This window comes from Nannobrachium achirus (genome assembly GCF_963921795.1).
Source record: "Nannobrachium achirus genome assembly, chromosome: 1".
Lineage (NCBI taxonomy): Eukaryota > Metazoa > Chordata > Actinopteri > Myctophiformes > Myctophidae > Nannobrachium > Nannobrachium achirus.
The window spans coordinates 67,509,443-67,526,411 of record NC_137810.1 but is presented as its reverse complement, the minus strand read 5'-3'; the positions used below and the strand labels follow the sequence as shown (position 1 = coordinate 67,526,411).

The following is a 16,969-nucleotide window of genomic DNA, read 5'->3' as shown; positions in this document are numbered from 1 at the left end:
GCCTTAAAATCAGAACTCTTGGAAACCTTCACCCTCTCCTGAGATATATAATAAAATCACATCAAAGAAATGATTATAGAAATTGGACAACTTTATCAAATATTTCAGGAAATCAAATCCGAAGATTTACTCTACATTAAAGTGGGCATGACATGGCCAAAACAGCTAATTATGGTTATCAAATTAGCCAATTTTTTTAATGATGTCATGTACCCCCATGTTAAATTACCCAATCAAATTAATTTATTGTAGTTACTGTACTGAAAGTAGTACTTTCTGTACAGTAATGGCAATACATTAATTTGATTGGGCTAATGGGGGGAGGGGCGGAGACTCGCGGAGTATCCATATCATTATCTTTTGAAATTGCCCCAAAAAAAGCTGTCCGAGGCATGTTTCCGACTTTCTAAACCAACTTTAAAACTATCAGTTCTAGGGGTAAAAATTATACACCATTCGCTATAAAATGGTAAAAAAGTACATGTCTTTTTCAAAAAAGGTGTCAGAGATTCGTTACGAGGGTCAACACGCTTCTCAGTTCTCCCCGTCTAAGGGACGGTTTTGTCGGCCATACCCTGCTGTGTCTTCCGCTAGCCGCAATGCCGTTACGTTTCAATATCACGCGGCCGGTACAGCTTAGAACGAGCGTCCAGCGATCTCCTTCTCCTCGGCAGCTTTTAGCCCTTTTAGCAGACATATGTCCTGCTGTCTCGGAGGACTGAGGTCCGTGGCTCATACACTCTGTGTGTGTGTAGCCTGTGTGTGACACACACAATAGCTCTCCAAAATAGCCTTGCGGTGCGGCGCTGCTACACGCTAACAACAACATCACGTTGTGCGCGGCACGGCAGGACGGACGAAGTATACATTGCGAGGCACCGCACAACGGACGAAGTATACATTGCGTGGCACCGCACGACGGACGAAGTATACATTCACTACTAACTGATACGCCTCCTTTTCAGACCGTTTGAAGAAACACCACGTGACTTACTGTATCATAATGTTAAATTTCGGCCGGTGTCACGCCCCCTTTAAGGATAAGTGGGATAAAGAACTGAGAATTACTATAAATGGAAATGAGTGGAATCAGAGTTTCAAAGACATTTTTAACTTCTTAAGATCACCTTTTTGGCAGGAATATGCCTGGAAAACCAATATAAGGTACTTCCAAACACCTCTGGCAATATCTAAGTACCACTCAAACTCCGGTTGCTGGAGGGAATGTGGGGAGAGCTATGCGGATCACACCCATATTTTTTTCACATGTCCCAAAATACAAACTTTCTGGTCAAGAGTGACACAAATAATAGAACAAATATTTGGGAGAGTTTTAAATTTACAAAACCACAATATACTTCTGGGAACACGTCCCCAAGGTCTGCAGAGCGGAGATTTATATCTCTTCTGGATTTTGAGAATTACAGCACTCAAACAAATATCAAGGAGTTGGAAAAGTTTGGAACCTCCCAGGGTGGATAAATGGTTGGACAAAGTGGAGGACATGTACTCTATGGAGAGGGTGACATATAGAATTAATGGTAAGGAAAACGTTTTTGAAAAGAGGTGGGCCGCGTATCTTTTAAGTAAGGATGGCATGCCCACATAACCCCCTCTTCTTTTTGTTTCGATCCATTTTGTTTTGTGTTTTTGTTCAGACCAAGGGTGTTTTAGGCACGGACGTCAAACGAAAAAGCCTCTTTATTTTATTTTTATTTTATGTATTCCTATTGTGTTGTTAAGTAGGTGGTGTATTTATTTTTTTTGGCACGTGTTATATAAAAAAAAAGAGAAAAGAAAATAATTGCATCTATGGATATAAAATGTGAAATATGAAATGTAAAATTGAAATTATTGCAATAAAAAGTATTAAAAAAAGCAGTATTTGTAGCATGTAAATATATGTCATTTTACAGGGTCCAGTTCAATATGTGCGTGTGTGCGTATGTGTGCGTGCGTGCGTGCGTGCGTGCGTGCGTCGTGCGTGCGTGCGTGCGTGCGTGTGTGTGTGTGTCAGCCAAAAGGATTGGTCCAGGACGGTCACATGGAAGTGTTTCTTTCCTCTTCTGTGTCCAATCCCAGGTTGTCATGACACTTCTCAGCTCCACTTCTATTGGTTAATTACACGTGCACACACGCACGCACACACACACACACGCACGCACAGTGTCGCACACACACGCACACACACAAACAAACATTACACAACAGTAAACATGGAATGTGAACACAGATTGAACATCCATTCATTCTGTTCCTACAACTGCATATACCGTACCAAGACTATAACTACCTATAACTATAACTACCTGTTGCATGTTGTAATGTTTTGTTTGTCTGTTGTCTCTGACCAAGTACCGTAATGGAAAAAAAACAGCTGATCTACAAGCACACAACGCCTCGCGGTGCGAGGCGTTGTGTGCTTGTAGATCGTCTGTTTTCACTACTGTTGTGCGACAGCCTTGTATGATGAAGCAGGGCTTTACTTTGCGAAGAAACGTACACATTTGAATCTTGGAGATACAAGGTTTCTTCCCGACAGTGACGTTATTTACACCCCCGTATTATGTTGGTGTGCCCATGGATTCTTGGGACATGAAAAGTGTGCCCATGCAGAAAAAAGGTTGAGAAACACTGCTCTACGTTGACCTACCAAGGGTCACAGACAAAGTCAGAGACAGAAGGATGAGGCTGGCAAGGCACTGCGCCAGACACTCGAAACTAGAGGCAAGCAAACTGACACTATGGGAGCCAACCCAGGGCAAAGCCATGGAGGGGCAAGAAAAGCACAATACGTAGATGCACTGCAGTGTGACAGCTTAGCTAACTACACTGTAGCACTCAAGACCCTGATGTTAGATAGGAAAGTGTAGTGTGGAGGGCAGCGATTCAGTCCTGAGTTGGTGTCGGCTAAACCGCACTCTCACATTGCATATCGCAAGTCGCACAACTTAATTGTGTTTGTATCCTTGACCTTTCCCTGAGAAGCATGTAACAGGTTTTTCTTTTCACCATGACATTTAATGAATCAAATGAAATCAAATATTGACCACCATTGTCTTTGATGTCTGTTTGTGGTGTGGACTACTTGACTATCTTTGTAGTTATATAGTCCTTGGTGTGAATGGAGCTTGAATTATATCTTTTTTATTTATTCGCTATGGACATCTAGCAAATAAAAATAACATAATCACACACAAATCTAATGTGTCAGTTAATAACTGATTAACTACTGATGCATACTGTTTCATTATGTTGGACTAGAGTTAATAAGCAGTTAACCACTTTTATACTTTGTTGTCAGATGGTGTCACACAGCGACTGCGTATAGACAAAGTGTACCACCAAAGCAACTCGTTGTGAGCTTGCAGAAGCTATTTTCTTGTTAAAATTAAAACAAACTAGAAAGATGCAATTCTGGGAAATTGTGAGTGTGGTTGCCGTTTTTGCATTCTCCCATTCAAGTCAATGAGATTATTTTTTTCTCTGATTTAGTCGTCATTCCAACTGATTCCTCCTCTCACACGTTTGTGTTGTCACTGTCCTACTGACAAAAGAGCCTGATTTGTACCTGGTGGGCGTGTCCACAGTGATGTCATGCAGGTTCCCATTGGTCATGGTGAAGCCACCGACGCCCACTGACTCCTCCTTCTTAATGCCCTTCCTGCACAAAACACAACTAATGAACTATACATGCCGTGTGTTGCCAGATTTATCATGAGAGAAACACGCAAACCAAGTCTGTGAAAATAAGCCCAATAGAAGCGACTAAAAACATAGCAATAACTGTGCGTCAATCATGTTTTTCATGATTTTGACTTCTTTGAAGTAGGCATGAAGAAAAATCGGCGTCTATACGTGTTGCACTAAATTATAACTTGCTTCCATCCACACTCTGCATTTATGTTCTCGATGGGATGTTATGTCAGTCCAACTTGTTATAATTGTCTAAACTTTTCTTGAGCAAAAATAGCAGATGTACAAGTTTCAGCAATGGCTATTTGTCGTTTAAGTGGTTAGGCATACAGTATGTTTGAAAAGGACAAGTGTGTGTGTGTGTGTGTGTGTGTGTGTGTGGGGGGGGGGGGGGCTAGACAGAAATGGTGCATCTCATAATGAGCTGTATGGTTGAAAATGGGTGAAAATGGGTGAAATGCTCCTTTAAAGTTCTCACTGTGAATCTTCACACCAGGCCTTGTTTATCAGGAACACCAGGAAGACCGCGAAGAGAAACCCAGCAACAGCTATGATCCCTGTCAACCACTGAGGAAGAGCACGCTCTGGACACACACACACACACACACACACACACACACACACACACACACACACACACACACACACACACACACACACACACACACACACACACAGACATTTTAGATTCCATCAATATAAATCCTACTAATAAACGACTGAATGTCTGACGCATGCTGACATCACTGATACAGTGCCCAAATTTGGACCTAACTGACATCACTGCCTGCACTACGCATGCTGAAACAGTGCCCAAATTTGGAGATGACTGACACCACTGATACGTCTAGGTTCTCCAACATTACTTCTGAGACTCCTACATTCAGTCCCTCATATCGTCGTTGTCGGGTGAAAACCTTGTATGTCCAAAACCGTTTGTTTTGCATTTTTCATTTTAAAAATGATTTTAACTGGTGAAAACAGCCGATCTACAAGCACACAACGCCTCGCGGTGCGAGGCGTTGTGTGCTTGTAGATCTGCTGTTTTCACTATACCTTTGTGCGACGGCCTTATATGATGAAGCAGTTGTGAAAAAAAACATAGAAATTTGAAACTTGGAGATACGAGGTTTCTGCCCGACAGAGACGATATACTGTGCACACCCCATAACCCGAACTGCACGTAATTCGGAGCAAATATAATAATATATATGTTGAGTTTATTAACAGAATCAGCTAATATTGACACATCAAACATATAATTTTCCAAATGTCTGTCTGAGTGAGTGAGTGAGTGTCTGTCTGTCTGTCTGTCTGTCTGTCTGTCTGTCTGTCTGTCTGTCTGTCTGTCTGTCTGTCTGTCTGTCTGTCTGTCTGTCTGTCTGTCTGTCTGTCTTTCTGTCTGTCTGTCTGTCTGTCTGTGTGTCTGTCACAGCGTTTCTCCTCAGTGGCTGGAGCAATTGATCTGAAATCGCATCACCATTAGCATATGAACACACCTGACATAACTGTGAAGCCCGTTTGTCACTTTCACAAATCATATGCTGTATATTAGCATTTTTATGGTGTATCTATATCTATTCTGCATCTAGCTTGAGGCATATCTATCTATTCTGCATCTAGCATGAGGCAACATGTTTAACCAGCTGTGTGTGTGTGTGTGTGTGTGTGTGTGTGTGTGTGTGTGTGTGTGTGTGTGTTTGTGTGTGTGTGTGTGTGTGTGTGTGTGTGTGTGTGTGTGTGTGTGTGTGTGTGTGTGTGTGTGTGTGTGTGCAGGCGGGTGGGCGGGGGGTCGTTTGTCTTGCCCTGTTACAGATTTTGTCCAAAAATCATGCAGATCGGTACACAGTATCTCTGTAGCCATTAAACGAAACGGGTATTTCTTACATTGATGCCCCTACATATTATCATGCAAGCACCAGTTAAAGTTACTTTCCATCCCTCATGTACTGTGTGCACAGTGCACATCCCATAACCCACACACTGCACATCATTTCGGAGCTCATATCTTTGAACGGGTAAGGGCTAGTTATGTACAAGAACCTCAACTTGATAAGAGAATGAAGAAACTCTCAGTGAGTCATTTACTTTTTAAGCTGGGACACACAGATAGTGAAAACATAGTGGCATTGTGTTAATGAATAATAAGACAGATTAACATGTAACAGTGTTGAGTTGAGTGACGTCCAACCTGTCTGAGCGGCCACCACCCCCAGCATCATCCACAAACACCATGACACAGCAAAACACCTGCCCATCACAAACCCCTGCAATGCAATAAACACTAATACAATATGACAATTTACATTTTGGGCATGCTGAGTGTGAGATCAGAATAAGCAGGGTAAACATGAATAGGCCTACTAGTCAACAAACAAGCTAAATAGTCACATTTTCCACAGTGCAGAGAGAATGATTAAGTGCCTGAAAAACTAGGATACCGGGTTAACAATGAACCTACAGTAGCATCTGTCTAGACCAGGGGTTTTCAAAGCGAGTGACGGAGCACCCTGGGGTGCCGTGGCGGCAGTCCAGGGGTGCCGCGAGATAATTTGATAATATTTGGAATTTATTAGGACACTTATTTAGTATCATTTTAAACTTGAAGTACAAAGATATTTTCAGTCAGTTCTAACCAAAATGGCTATTATCTCAACGTTTTCCTCACAACATAATCACAAAAATATCATCACTGTCGGGCAGAAACCTTGTATTTCCAAGTTTCAAATGTGTACGTCTTTTGGTAAAGCAAAGCCCTGCTTCATCATACAAGACTGTCGCACAAAACTAGTGAAAACAGGCAATGCTTGTAGATCTGCTGTTTTCAACATTAATAGATGATAAATACAAAACTAACGGTTTTGGACATAAAAGGTTTCCACCCGACAACGACGATATGCTATAAATATAAGGTGCTGGGAGTAAAAATTATAATGTAGGGGTGCCTCGGATTTAAAAAAATATTTATGGGGTGCCCTGAGACAAAAACGTTTGGGAACCCCTGGTCTAGACCAGTGGTCCTCAACCTTTTCAGAATGCGACGCCAAAATAATCATATTTTAACAGGGAACCCCCCCCCCACCCTGATGAGCACTAAGAGTTGAGGCATTACATTGTGTATAACACTGTTCTATTGTGAAAATAGCCAATCTACATGCTCACAACGCCTTGCGTTGCGAGGCGTTGTGAGCATGTAGATCACAATTTCTGCCCCTAATATTTAACAATTTGGCCAATGTTTAATTTGTCATTTTAGAGGTATTAAAAAGTCCTTAAATTGTCACTTTAGAAATGTCCATATCCTCTATGCACTTAAACATTATGTTGGTTTGTTTACTGTTGAGTGAGAAAACAATATTGCACATTAAGTTAATCATCTGGGGACCTGTGGGTCGAGAACCACTGGTCTAGACCAGTGTTTTCCAACCTTTTTTCTGCCAGGGCACACTTTTCATAGCCAAAAGATCCCAGGGCACACCTAGATATATATAGTGTGTGTGTGTGTGTGTGTGTGTGTGTGTGTGTGTGTGTGTGTGTGTGTGTGTGTGTGTGTGTGTGTGTGTGTGTGTGTGTGACTATTTTCTTATATTATTTTACAATTTGGCCAATGTTTACCAGTTTCTATCTTCACCCCATAACACTCAGGACTGCTTTATCCTTGAGACTCCAGTTGTCTCCACTGAATTTGGGAAAACAGCGTTCAAATGTTGTGCCTCAGATACCTAGAATACATTACAGGTTTCACTCAAGTATAATTACATTGTTCCCCTAGGAGGACGTTTTAAATCGGACATATCAACTTTGGCAAATCAAAACTGTACCTCTTGTAATTGATCTTGATAACTCATGTAATAGAATTTCCTTTTGATCATTTGTGTTATTTACATATGTATTCTCATTTCCCTTGTTATTATATTGTTGTTGTATTTTGTAATTTGTTGTAATCTCAGCACTCCTGAAAAAGAGGGCACCAGCCCTCAGTGTGTTACCGAGAACTAAATAAAGGTTGAAATTAAATTAAATGAAAATGAAAAATGAAAAAAGGACACCATGCTATCTAAATAACATTCTGTACATGTGTGGTCAGTAAACCAAATAAGAAACAATGAGAACAGGTGAAACAGGGAGGACAAGGAGAGTGGAGTGTTATGGGGTGAAGATAACAAAGAACAGCTCCTACAGTAAACGCAATAATTTACACACAATAACTCCTTTGATCCTTTAAACCAGTGTTTCTCAAACCTTTAAATGTCAAGGTTTCCCCTTAACTCTGACAGTGTACCAATGGAACCAACCATGTGTACACTGTCAGAGTTACAGACTTGTAAGGGTCAATTTAGACCCCCCATAAAGGAACCTACAGAGTCCCTGGAATCCACTTTGAGAAACACTGCTTTAAACAATAAACAAAACGATGATCATAGCTCTCCTACAAAGCAATAAGAGATGAACACAAACTCACTGCGTTGAAGACAGACCGGGCACAGCTCAATGTTTCCTCTCCTCAGTAGCAATGCCTGTGTGTGTGTGTGTGCGTGTGCGTGTGCGTGTGCGCGCGCGCGCGCGTGTGTGTGTGTGTGTGTGTGTGTGTGTGTGTGTGTGTGTGTGTGTCGCTACAGTATCATTAATGGTTAACCACATTCCACAGTAGTACTGACACAACATTGTGTCTGTTCAATGGGAGAGTTTTCAGGAATTTCAGGGTCATTCAACAAGTAAGCCAAGTAAGTTTGCAGAAATATTGTACATCTATTTCACATAAGTGGTCTAGTAGAGGGGTTTTCAAAGTGGGTGACGTGATGCCAGTCCAGGGGTGCCGCGAGATAATTTGATAATATTTGGAATTAATCAATATCACTTCACTATGCTTATGTAGTGATGCACGGAAGCAGGGATTGAACCCAGGATTCCCACTCACCAGTCCAACGCACAACCAGTCGTGCTAATAGGGCTGAGCCCGATTAGTTGGGCTGTTGTCGCTGCTTCATCGCTGGTACTAACTGTGGGGGCTACACTTAGTAAAACAGACCTGATTTGCACTGTACTTGATGAGTTATTTTTCCATCTCCGACAACTCTCTTCACCAAAAATAGCAGATCTACAAGCTCACAACGTAGATCTGCAACGGATATTTCTGGATGTTAACATCTGTTTACACTTACTGTAGTGATACAATCAGGGTTATGTTTATTCAACTTGGTATATATTACTTGCACATCCTACATGTTCCCTGAAACTGAGTGTTCATTTAACTCTGAGAGGGTGCAAAAGGAACCAAACAGACATCTGTTGGGCTGTGTGTCAATGGGTTTGACTGGAGGGAGTGTATAGAGATGAGCAAAGAAGAGTGAACAGTCAGCAGTGGTTGAAAGTAAATAAGTACATTTACTCAAGTAATGTACTTACAGGGATATTTCACTTTCAAAAAAACTTTTGGTCATTTTACCGTCTAATCATTTTTTTTAAATCATTTATTATTGTATCTCTTTTTTTCCATGTTCCCAAATAATTATTATCACAGGACGATCGCACTGTGAACGGTGAACATGAACGGATCATTACCGTGAACAAAATGATTGTTCACTGAAATGAACGGTTTGGGGTTCAGGTTCAATTTAACTGAAGACGGTTTACCTGAAGCACTAACCCCAACCCAAACCCTAACCCTAACCTCAGTGAGGGAACATAGGGTCAAGGGAACATAGCATGATCCCGTGGATTGAGGCCCAATATACCGGTATGTCATGAATTCCATCTGCACAAGGAACTCTGCTTCCCAAGAGCAAAATTGCAGCCAGTATGAACGACTACTTGCCAAAAGGATTTTTGATCAAAAACAAGTGTGCTACACTTGGTGCACCCCACCCCTAATCGAAAATAACAGATTGTCTCATACGTTGTGAGTTTGTGGCAACTTTGTTTTAGAAGAAAGCCTTAACTTGATGAAAGGCGTTTAGGTATAGCCATTCATATTTAGCAGAGATATTTGAGAATAGCTATGACATTTTTCACATGTTTTTCTTGTCGTCTCTAAATGCCAACTTCATAGACTTGTTTGACAGCTCTATGATTTCTTTTTTTTTTCTTTTTTTTTTGGTGGGGGGGCGGGGGGGGGGGGGGGGGGGGGGGGGGCACAAGTTACCCCTCACACAAGACTGTGGCTGTACTGACACATGAACTAAACCATCTCACAATGGAAATAAAACAGCTTCTGTATGTATTCATCGTAACAGCAATTCCATTCTGCAAAGTAGTGCAAAGAATGTGGGGCGGCCATTAGCTGGGTGGTTAGTGAGCCAGCCGGGGGAGCCAGGGCCCTGGGTTGTCCCAGTAATGTTGATTTGTGTCTAGGCATGAGACAATAAGCTATATTATATCGTTTATCGTGATAAAAACATAATACTCACGATAATTTTATCGTGGAGATTTCCATTATCGTGAAATCGTCCTCCGTCATGCACTGGGATCAATTCACCTTTATTTGCCGAGCTGCATATCCAGTACCACTTAAACCCTCTATTGGTAAAACACACTTATAATATACATACTAAATACATCCAGTCTTTTTTTCACTCTCTACCAAATCTCTTTGCCAAAAGTTGCGGCGCATTGTGAGCTTGTAGATCTGCTATTGTTTTGGCAAATGTTTCGCCCCAGGATAATGGATGTTGGGTATATTTTGATTATCGCAATAATATCGGGTCTGTGCGTTGGGTCTGAGCGTTCTAGGAACCATAAATAGGCATTCAGAAAAATAAATAAATAAATAAATAAACTGCCAAAATAAGGGCTTTTGGGAGATGATGAAGGGGTCCGCATCAGTGTGCCGACGGGCCGGTATTCCGACACTAAAATTAACCCCAACTCTAACCCTAAACTTAACCTCAGTAACCGTGACTAGTAACTAACCTGCCGACGCTAGTCGGAACAGCGGCCCGTCGGGATATTGAGCGGACTCCTCTGTTCTGAGATCTGTTGATCCCTCAACAGAGGCAGCAATGAGGGAAATCCACCTAACCAGGTAGGTAGGAAGGTCTATGAAACCATGTACATTCAGGGGAGGTCATGTTTTGGTCTGAATGTCTCCTTAAGAAGATTTTTTTGGGGGTATTTTTTCCTGTAAAGAAACTGAATGGGTAGGTGCAAGAAATCATTAAAAAAATAACCCCATGGGACATTCAGTAACACCCTGAAGGAGGGGTTTGCATTGGTGTTTCTTTTTGTTTAAATTGTCTTACCCGTTGCCCAAATAAAGACCTTTTATTTCTGTCAGTGCCTGGACCTGGATATGTGTGACTCTGTGGCACATGTTGTCCTCTTTTGCCCATGGGACATTAGTTGACCACGGCAACAAGAAGAAATCATAACTAGTAGACCATGGGTCTTCAACAGGGGGTCTGGGACCCCTAAGGGGTCCTCAGAGTTACTACAGGGGGTCCTCCAAATCTTTGAGTGATAGAAGCTTTTCTTTCTCTTTTTTATATTAACCACTTGAACCATAGCGTCCATATTCTGAGAACTTTAGCCAAAAATAGCAGATCTACAAGCTCACAACGCCTCGTGCTGCGAGGCGTTGTGAGCTCAGTAGATCGGCTATTTTCGGCAAAGAGGTTTGGTATAGAGGAGAAAAAGAGAAGACTAAGTACAGAGTGAAAGGTCAGGTTTATTAAGAATTGATGCGGCTCAAGTGGTTAAATATCTGAAAACACAAATTGGCATGAATCCAAAATACACTGATGATTGTGCTGTCAAACGATGAAACTATGTTGAATCTATGATAAGGTTGTGGGGGTCCCTGCTTCACCTCTCTCTCAAACAAGGGGTCCTTGGCCTGAAAACGTTGAAGACCCCTGTAGTAGACACCATAAGGTTCCTAAAAAAACAGGTTTCGAATAAATGTCGTTTGGGTGCTGGTGGAGCCGCTCTCCTGCCCTACTATTATAATATTATTCCTTTTTAACTGAGTCACAAGTATCTAGTAACGTATTACTCTTTGTGAGTAACTAGCTCAATCAGTTGTTCTCAAACTTTTGTCATGTCAAGGACCCCCAATGTATTTGGCTGCAGACCCCCATCTCATATATATTGTGACCCCAATCTGATTTTGTGCCAGGGACCCCATGCACAGTTTTTTACATAAAAAGTTTCACAAATATTCAAAATATTTAGATAAAGATATTTATTTGTTTAATAGTTACATAGGTGACAGAGTACAACATCTTGCAATGGGCCTGGTGTACAAGATACACTTCACCACTAAGATACCCATACCTGACAAAACGTCAAGGATGTCCACAATTAAAACACAAGCTTCACAGATTGATATACGTTATCTGCCTAGCACAAGAGTCAGAGAGGTAATGAACCAGAGCCATCATATTGTGTTGCGTATGGTTTTCGGTTTCAACTTTATAGGACCGAGTCCGATGGATTACACAACTGCACTACAAATGCGATCTGAGTGATCGGCGCTGTGGATTTTTAAACATTTCTAATTATCTCGGACTATTGCTACCTGCTAGCTGGCTGTGGCTCGTCTCTAGCCTAGACGCCGGTCTAACAGTAGCGAGTTAGCTGTGGCTCGTTCTTAGCCTAGAAGCTGCTCATACCTCCAGCCAACAAGAAGACAACAACCTGACAACATGACAGCCGTGTGTGAGTCGTGCAATCATACCTTTCTGAAGCTGAAGGACAACATCTCTCGGCTGAAGTCTGAGCTCAGTCAGAAAGACAAACTTGTGATGGATTTCTCGACCCTTGCCACAACACAGGCAAAGAAAATAGCTGTCCTATCAGCCAGTGAGCTCCGTGCCATGTCTTATGTCCCCTCGGATAGTGATACCACCACTCCATGGACACAGTCCATGGTAGACGGAGCCCCGGGGGCTAGCCTCGGTCGCTCCAGCTCCAACGCCGCTCCGAATCCGATGCGGGCTGACCCGGGTCGCTCCAGCATAACGGGGGCTTCGGAGGCCACTCGTGGACGGTCTGAGGAAACATGGTCACTCCAGGGAGGTAGACCAAAGCTCCAGGCCACGTCCACTCCACGGCATAAAATTGTAAAAGGCTGGACTGAGATCCTGTCTCGCAGGGGGAAAACCTGCAAGGAAAACCACCGTCGTCAAAGGTCCCCGGGGATCCAGCTGGAGAACCGTTTCAACGCCTTGGACCTTAAGGAGTTTCCTACGCTGACTCGGTCCACGGATCGGCGCTCAGGGACGGGGACGGCGACAGCGACAGCAACGGCGACGTCGACAGACTCACCCCCCCGACCCCAGGGCATCTCCCGTGAAGGCGTCCACACTGGACCGGCACCTCCGCAGCAAAACGCGTCCCGGTGCCGACAGGGTGTCCAGGATCACCAGGCTGCCGCAAGGAAAAATGGTTCCATCAACCCTGGCCCAGTTCTCCCGCAGGCACGGGGAAAACAACCGGGGTCAGCGGTCCCTGGTCCCGCTCCCCCACGGATCCAGGTAGGACAGCCTGCATCAGCAAACCACAACGTCACATCTCTAGTGATCGGCGATTCTATTATCCGAAATGTTTTAATCCGAGGTGCTCGCACACTGTGTTTCCCCGGCGCAGACGTGCTGAACATTGCAGAAAAAATTCCAGACATTTTAAAGTCGTATCCCAAAACAAGACAGATTCTCCTCCATGTTGGGACCAACGACGTCTCAAAGAGAGCATCACAGCTGCTGAAGGGTGATTTCACACACCTGCTGGATATCCTCATTTCATTTAGATGTAGATTATTTATTTCCGGTCCTATCCCAACCTATGGCAGAGGGTCGGAAAGTTTCAGCAGGCTGTTGAGTTTGAACGAGTGGCTATCCTCTGCCTGTAAAGCCCTCGGTGTCTATTTTATCGACAATTTTAATGTTTTCTGGGAGCAGGGTAATCTCTTTGCCCGAGATGGTCTCCACCTAAACAAACCTGGAGCTAGGTTGCTCTCTGACCATTTAGACTACGAAATAGATAGCCTTCGTACTCCCCAAACTCATGTAAACAACGATCTCTACTCACTACTTTCCGAGACCGGAAGTGAGACCGGAAGTGACCACGGGTCCATGCAATGATGTCCTCCGGGTCCCAGTCCCCATGTACTAGGTTCCACTTCGGCCACTGTAAATCCCACAGCTCCTCTCGGACTCGGACCCCATAGATGCGAGTCACACTATCAACACACTGACTTTTTTCCCATCCAAGTCAAAACCACAAACAGATATATAAGAAGATTAAACGCTACTGCTACAATACATGTTGCAAATCTTATAACAGTCACAATACTGCCCCCTGTTCAGAATACTCCTTCATGCAAATCAAAGGAAATGCGAATGGCCCTCTTAAATGTAAGGTCACTAAATGAAGAGAAAACGTTCCTAGTAAATGACCTAATTTTAAAAAGAAAACTTGACTGCATATTCTTAACAGAAACCTGGCTAAAAACTGATGCATCTGCTGCCCTTATTGAAACATCCCCAATGAACTATGATTTTAGCCACTCTATTAGACAGGTAAAGAGGGGTGGGGGGAGGGGGACAAAGAGGGGTGGGGGGACAGCCTCCATAGTAAATCATATTTTAGACAGTAGGAGTATTTCTTTCGATGATTTTGACTCTTTTGAATACCATGCTACCATTTTAAAATGCCAGTCTCCTGTCTTAACAATTACTATTTATAGACCACCAGAAAAATCCCCAACAGTTTTCATAGAAGAATTTTCTATACTCTTATCGATAATTAACACAAATTATGAGAAGATAATTTTAATAGGTGATTTTAACTTGCATATTGACAATGAAAAGGACAAAAAGGCAATAGATTTTATTTGCTTATTGACCGACTTAGACTTTACTCAACATGTGAGTGGCCCAACCCATAAACGTGGCCACACTTTAGACCTGGTTATCACACGGGGGCTTGATGTCAGTATTGTATCTGTTACGAATGTTGCACTGTCTGACCATTTCTGTGTTGAATTCATTGTCTCCATACCAGTTCCACTTTGTCCAAATAATCATATGGTAAAAAAGCGTTACATCACCACTGAAGTGACAGAAAAATTCTCAGAATGCATAAATAATATCCCCATTTACACCTGCCCACACTCTGTCGATGAACTTGTGAATAGCTTCAACTATAAACTTAAAACAACTCTCGACTCCATTGCACCGGTTAGACAAAAAAAGATAGTATCTAAACAAAAGCCACCATGGAAAAATGAATGTGTCAACACACAGAAAAGAAAATGCCGACAGGCTGAGCGTAGATGGAGAAAATCTAAACTTCATGTTCACTTTGAGATGCTAAAAGAGCAACAAAAAGTATTTAATAGGACCATCAGAGAGGCCAGACGAGCCCATTTCTCTGAAATAATTAGAAAAAACCATGACAACCCTAGAATATTGTTTTCTACAATTGACAGTCTGATAAATTCAAATCCTAGTAATCCAAGTAATTTCTTCTCACTGGAAAAATGTAACGAATTCTCAGCATATTTTAAGGAGAAGATTACTACTATTAGAAACAATGTAGCCCAAACAAGGTCAGCCCATAGCACCCCACGGTGGACCCCTGCGCACTCCTGCACTTTAAACCATTTCACCCCTGTAGACATGGAAATGGTCAGAAAAGTGGTTACCGGCCTAAAATCTTGCACATGTGCACTTGATCCCATCCCCACCAGCTTTTTTAAAAATGTTTTTAACTGTTTTTTAGATGAACTATTAGCTCTTGTAAATCAGTCACTAGTTACTGGTACTTTTCCCGGACCACTGAAAACTGCCATAATAAAACCCATCCTTAAAAAGAACTCACTAGACCCCCTCATTCCAAGTAATTATAGACCCATTTCCAACCTCCCTTTTTTAAGCAAGATTTTAGAAAAAATTGTTTTTAATCAGATAATAGAATTTTTAAATACATACAATGTCCTTGAGACATTTCAATCAGGTTTCAGAGCTAACCACAGCACGGAAACCGCCCTGGTCAAGGTTTTAAATGACCTTAGAGTAAACGCAGAGTGTAAAGACGTCTCTGTACTCGTCTTGCTTGATCTTAGCGCGGCGTTTGACACCGTGAACCATGACATCCTCCTGGACAGGTTGGAAAACTGTGTTGGGTTTTCCGGCTCAGTCTTAAATTGGTTCAGGTCCTACCTTACTGGCCGTGAGTCCTTGGTGTCATTGGGTGACTTTTCCTCTGACAAAGAAACCATGACCTGTGGAGTTCCTCAAGGTTCAATTTTAGGTCCCATTCTTTTTAATCTTTATATGCTTCCTCTCGGAGCTGTCATCAGAAGACACAATATAGATTTTCATAGCTATGCAGATGACACCCAACTATATATCTCCGTATCCCCAGATAACTTCAATCCCATCAGCACCCTTGTTAACTGCATCTCTGATATTAACAACTGGATGGCAGACAATTTCCTTCAATTAAACAAAGACAAAACAGAAATATTAGTCATCGGAAGCAAGGAACTCAGAGATAAAATCTCACCCCTACTACAGCCAGTCACAACAAACATCAAACATCAGGTCAGAAATCTTGGGGTCATATTTGACTCAGAATTAAATATGCAAGCCCACATTAGAAACGTCACTAAATCATCCTTTTATCATTTGAGAAACATTTCCAAAGTTAAACCGTTTTTATCCCAAGCAGACACAGAAAGATTGATGCATTGTTTTATTTCCAGTAGGCTTGACTATTGCAATGCTCTCCTGTCTGGTCTCCCCAAGAAAGATTTGTATCGCCTGCAGCTTGTACAGAATGCAGCTGCACGCGTTTTAACAAAGACCAGGCGGAGAGCACACATCACACCCATTTTAAAGTCCCTTCACTGGCTGCCTATTAGTTTTAGAATAGATTTTAAGATCCTTTTATTGGTTTTTAAATCACTTCATGAAAATGCCCCAGCCTACATGTCTGCAATGACTAAATGGTACGTTCCAAACAGGCCCCTCAGATCCGCTGGCACTGGTCTTTTAACCCTTCCAGAGGATTCCGCAAAAATGGGAAAGAATGGGAAAGCGGCTTTTAGTTTTTATGGTCCGAACCTCTGGAATAGCCTACCGGAAACTTTAAGGGTCACTGAAACAGTTGAGGTTTTTAAAAGAAATCTTAAAACATACCTTTTTAGCATTGCTTTTACTTGATTTGCTGCTTGTTTTTTTCTTACCAATGTGTAACGTTGTATCTTTCATTGCTTATCTACTGTTAAATTGTTTTCTTATTGTTTCTATACTATTTGTTGGGGGTTTTA

At 42.2% G+C, this 16,969-nt stretch overlaps 1 protein-coding gene across 1 annotated transcript; it reads right to left on the bottom strand.

Moving 5' to 3' along the window:
• Positions 1 to 1,590: 1,590 nt before the first annotated feature.
• pdzk1ip1 (PDZK1 interacting protein 1) lies at positions 1,591 to 8,183 on the bottom strand. Its single transcript, XM_080726257.1, has 5 exons — positions 8,159 to 8,183; positions 5,888 to 5,963; positions 4,175 to 4,280; positions 3,572 to 3,664; positions 1,591 to 2,110 (listed from the first exon to the last, which is right to left on the bottom strand). The coding sequence occupies exons 2-5, from the start codon at positions 5,952 to 5,954 to the stop codon at positions 2,041 to 2,043; spliced, it is 336 nt and encodes a 111-aa protein (XP_080582383.1). The 5' UTR covers positions 5,955 to 5,963; positions 8,159 to 8,183; the 3' UTR covers positions 1,591 to 2,040.
• Between the last annotated feature and the right edge of the window lie 8,786 nt (positions 8,184 to 16,969).

Excerpts from the sequence above, each read along its gene's own strand:
- pdzk1ip1 (XM_080726257.1), bottom strand. The coding sequence starts at position 5,954 with ATGGGCAGGTGTTTTGCTGTGTCATGGTGTTTGTGGATGATGCTGGGG. Across the intron at positions 4,281-5,887 it reads GGTGGTGGCCGCTCAGACAG|AGCGTGCTCTTCCTCAGTGG; the intron begins GTTGGACGTCAC and ends GTGTGTGTCCAG. Across the intron at positions 2,111-3,571 it reads ACTGTGGACACGCCCACCAG|AAGTGGAGCTGAGAAGTGTC; the intron begins GTACAAATCAGG and ends ATTAACCAATAG.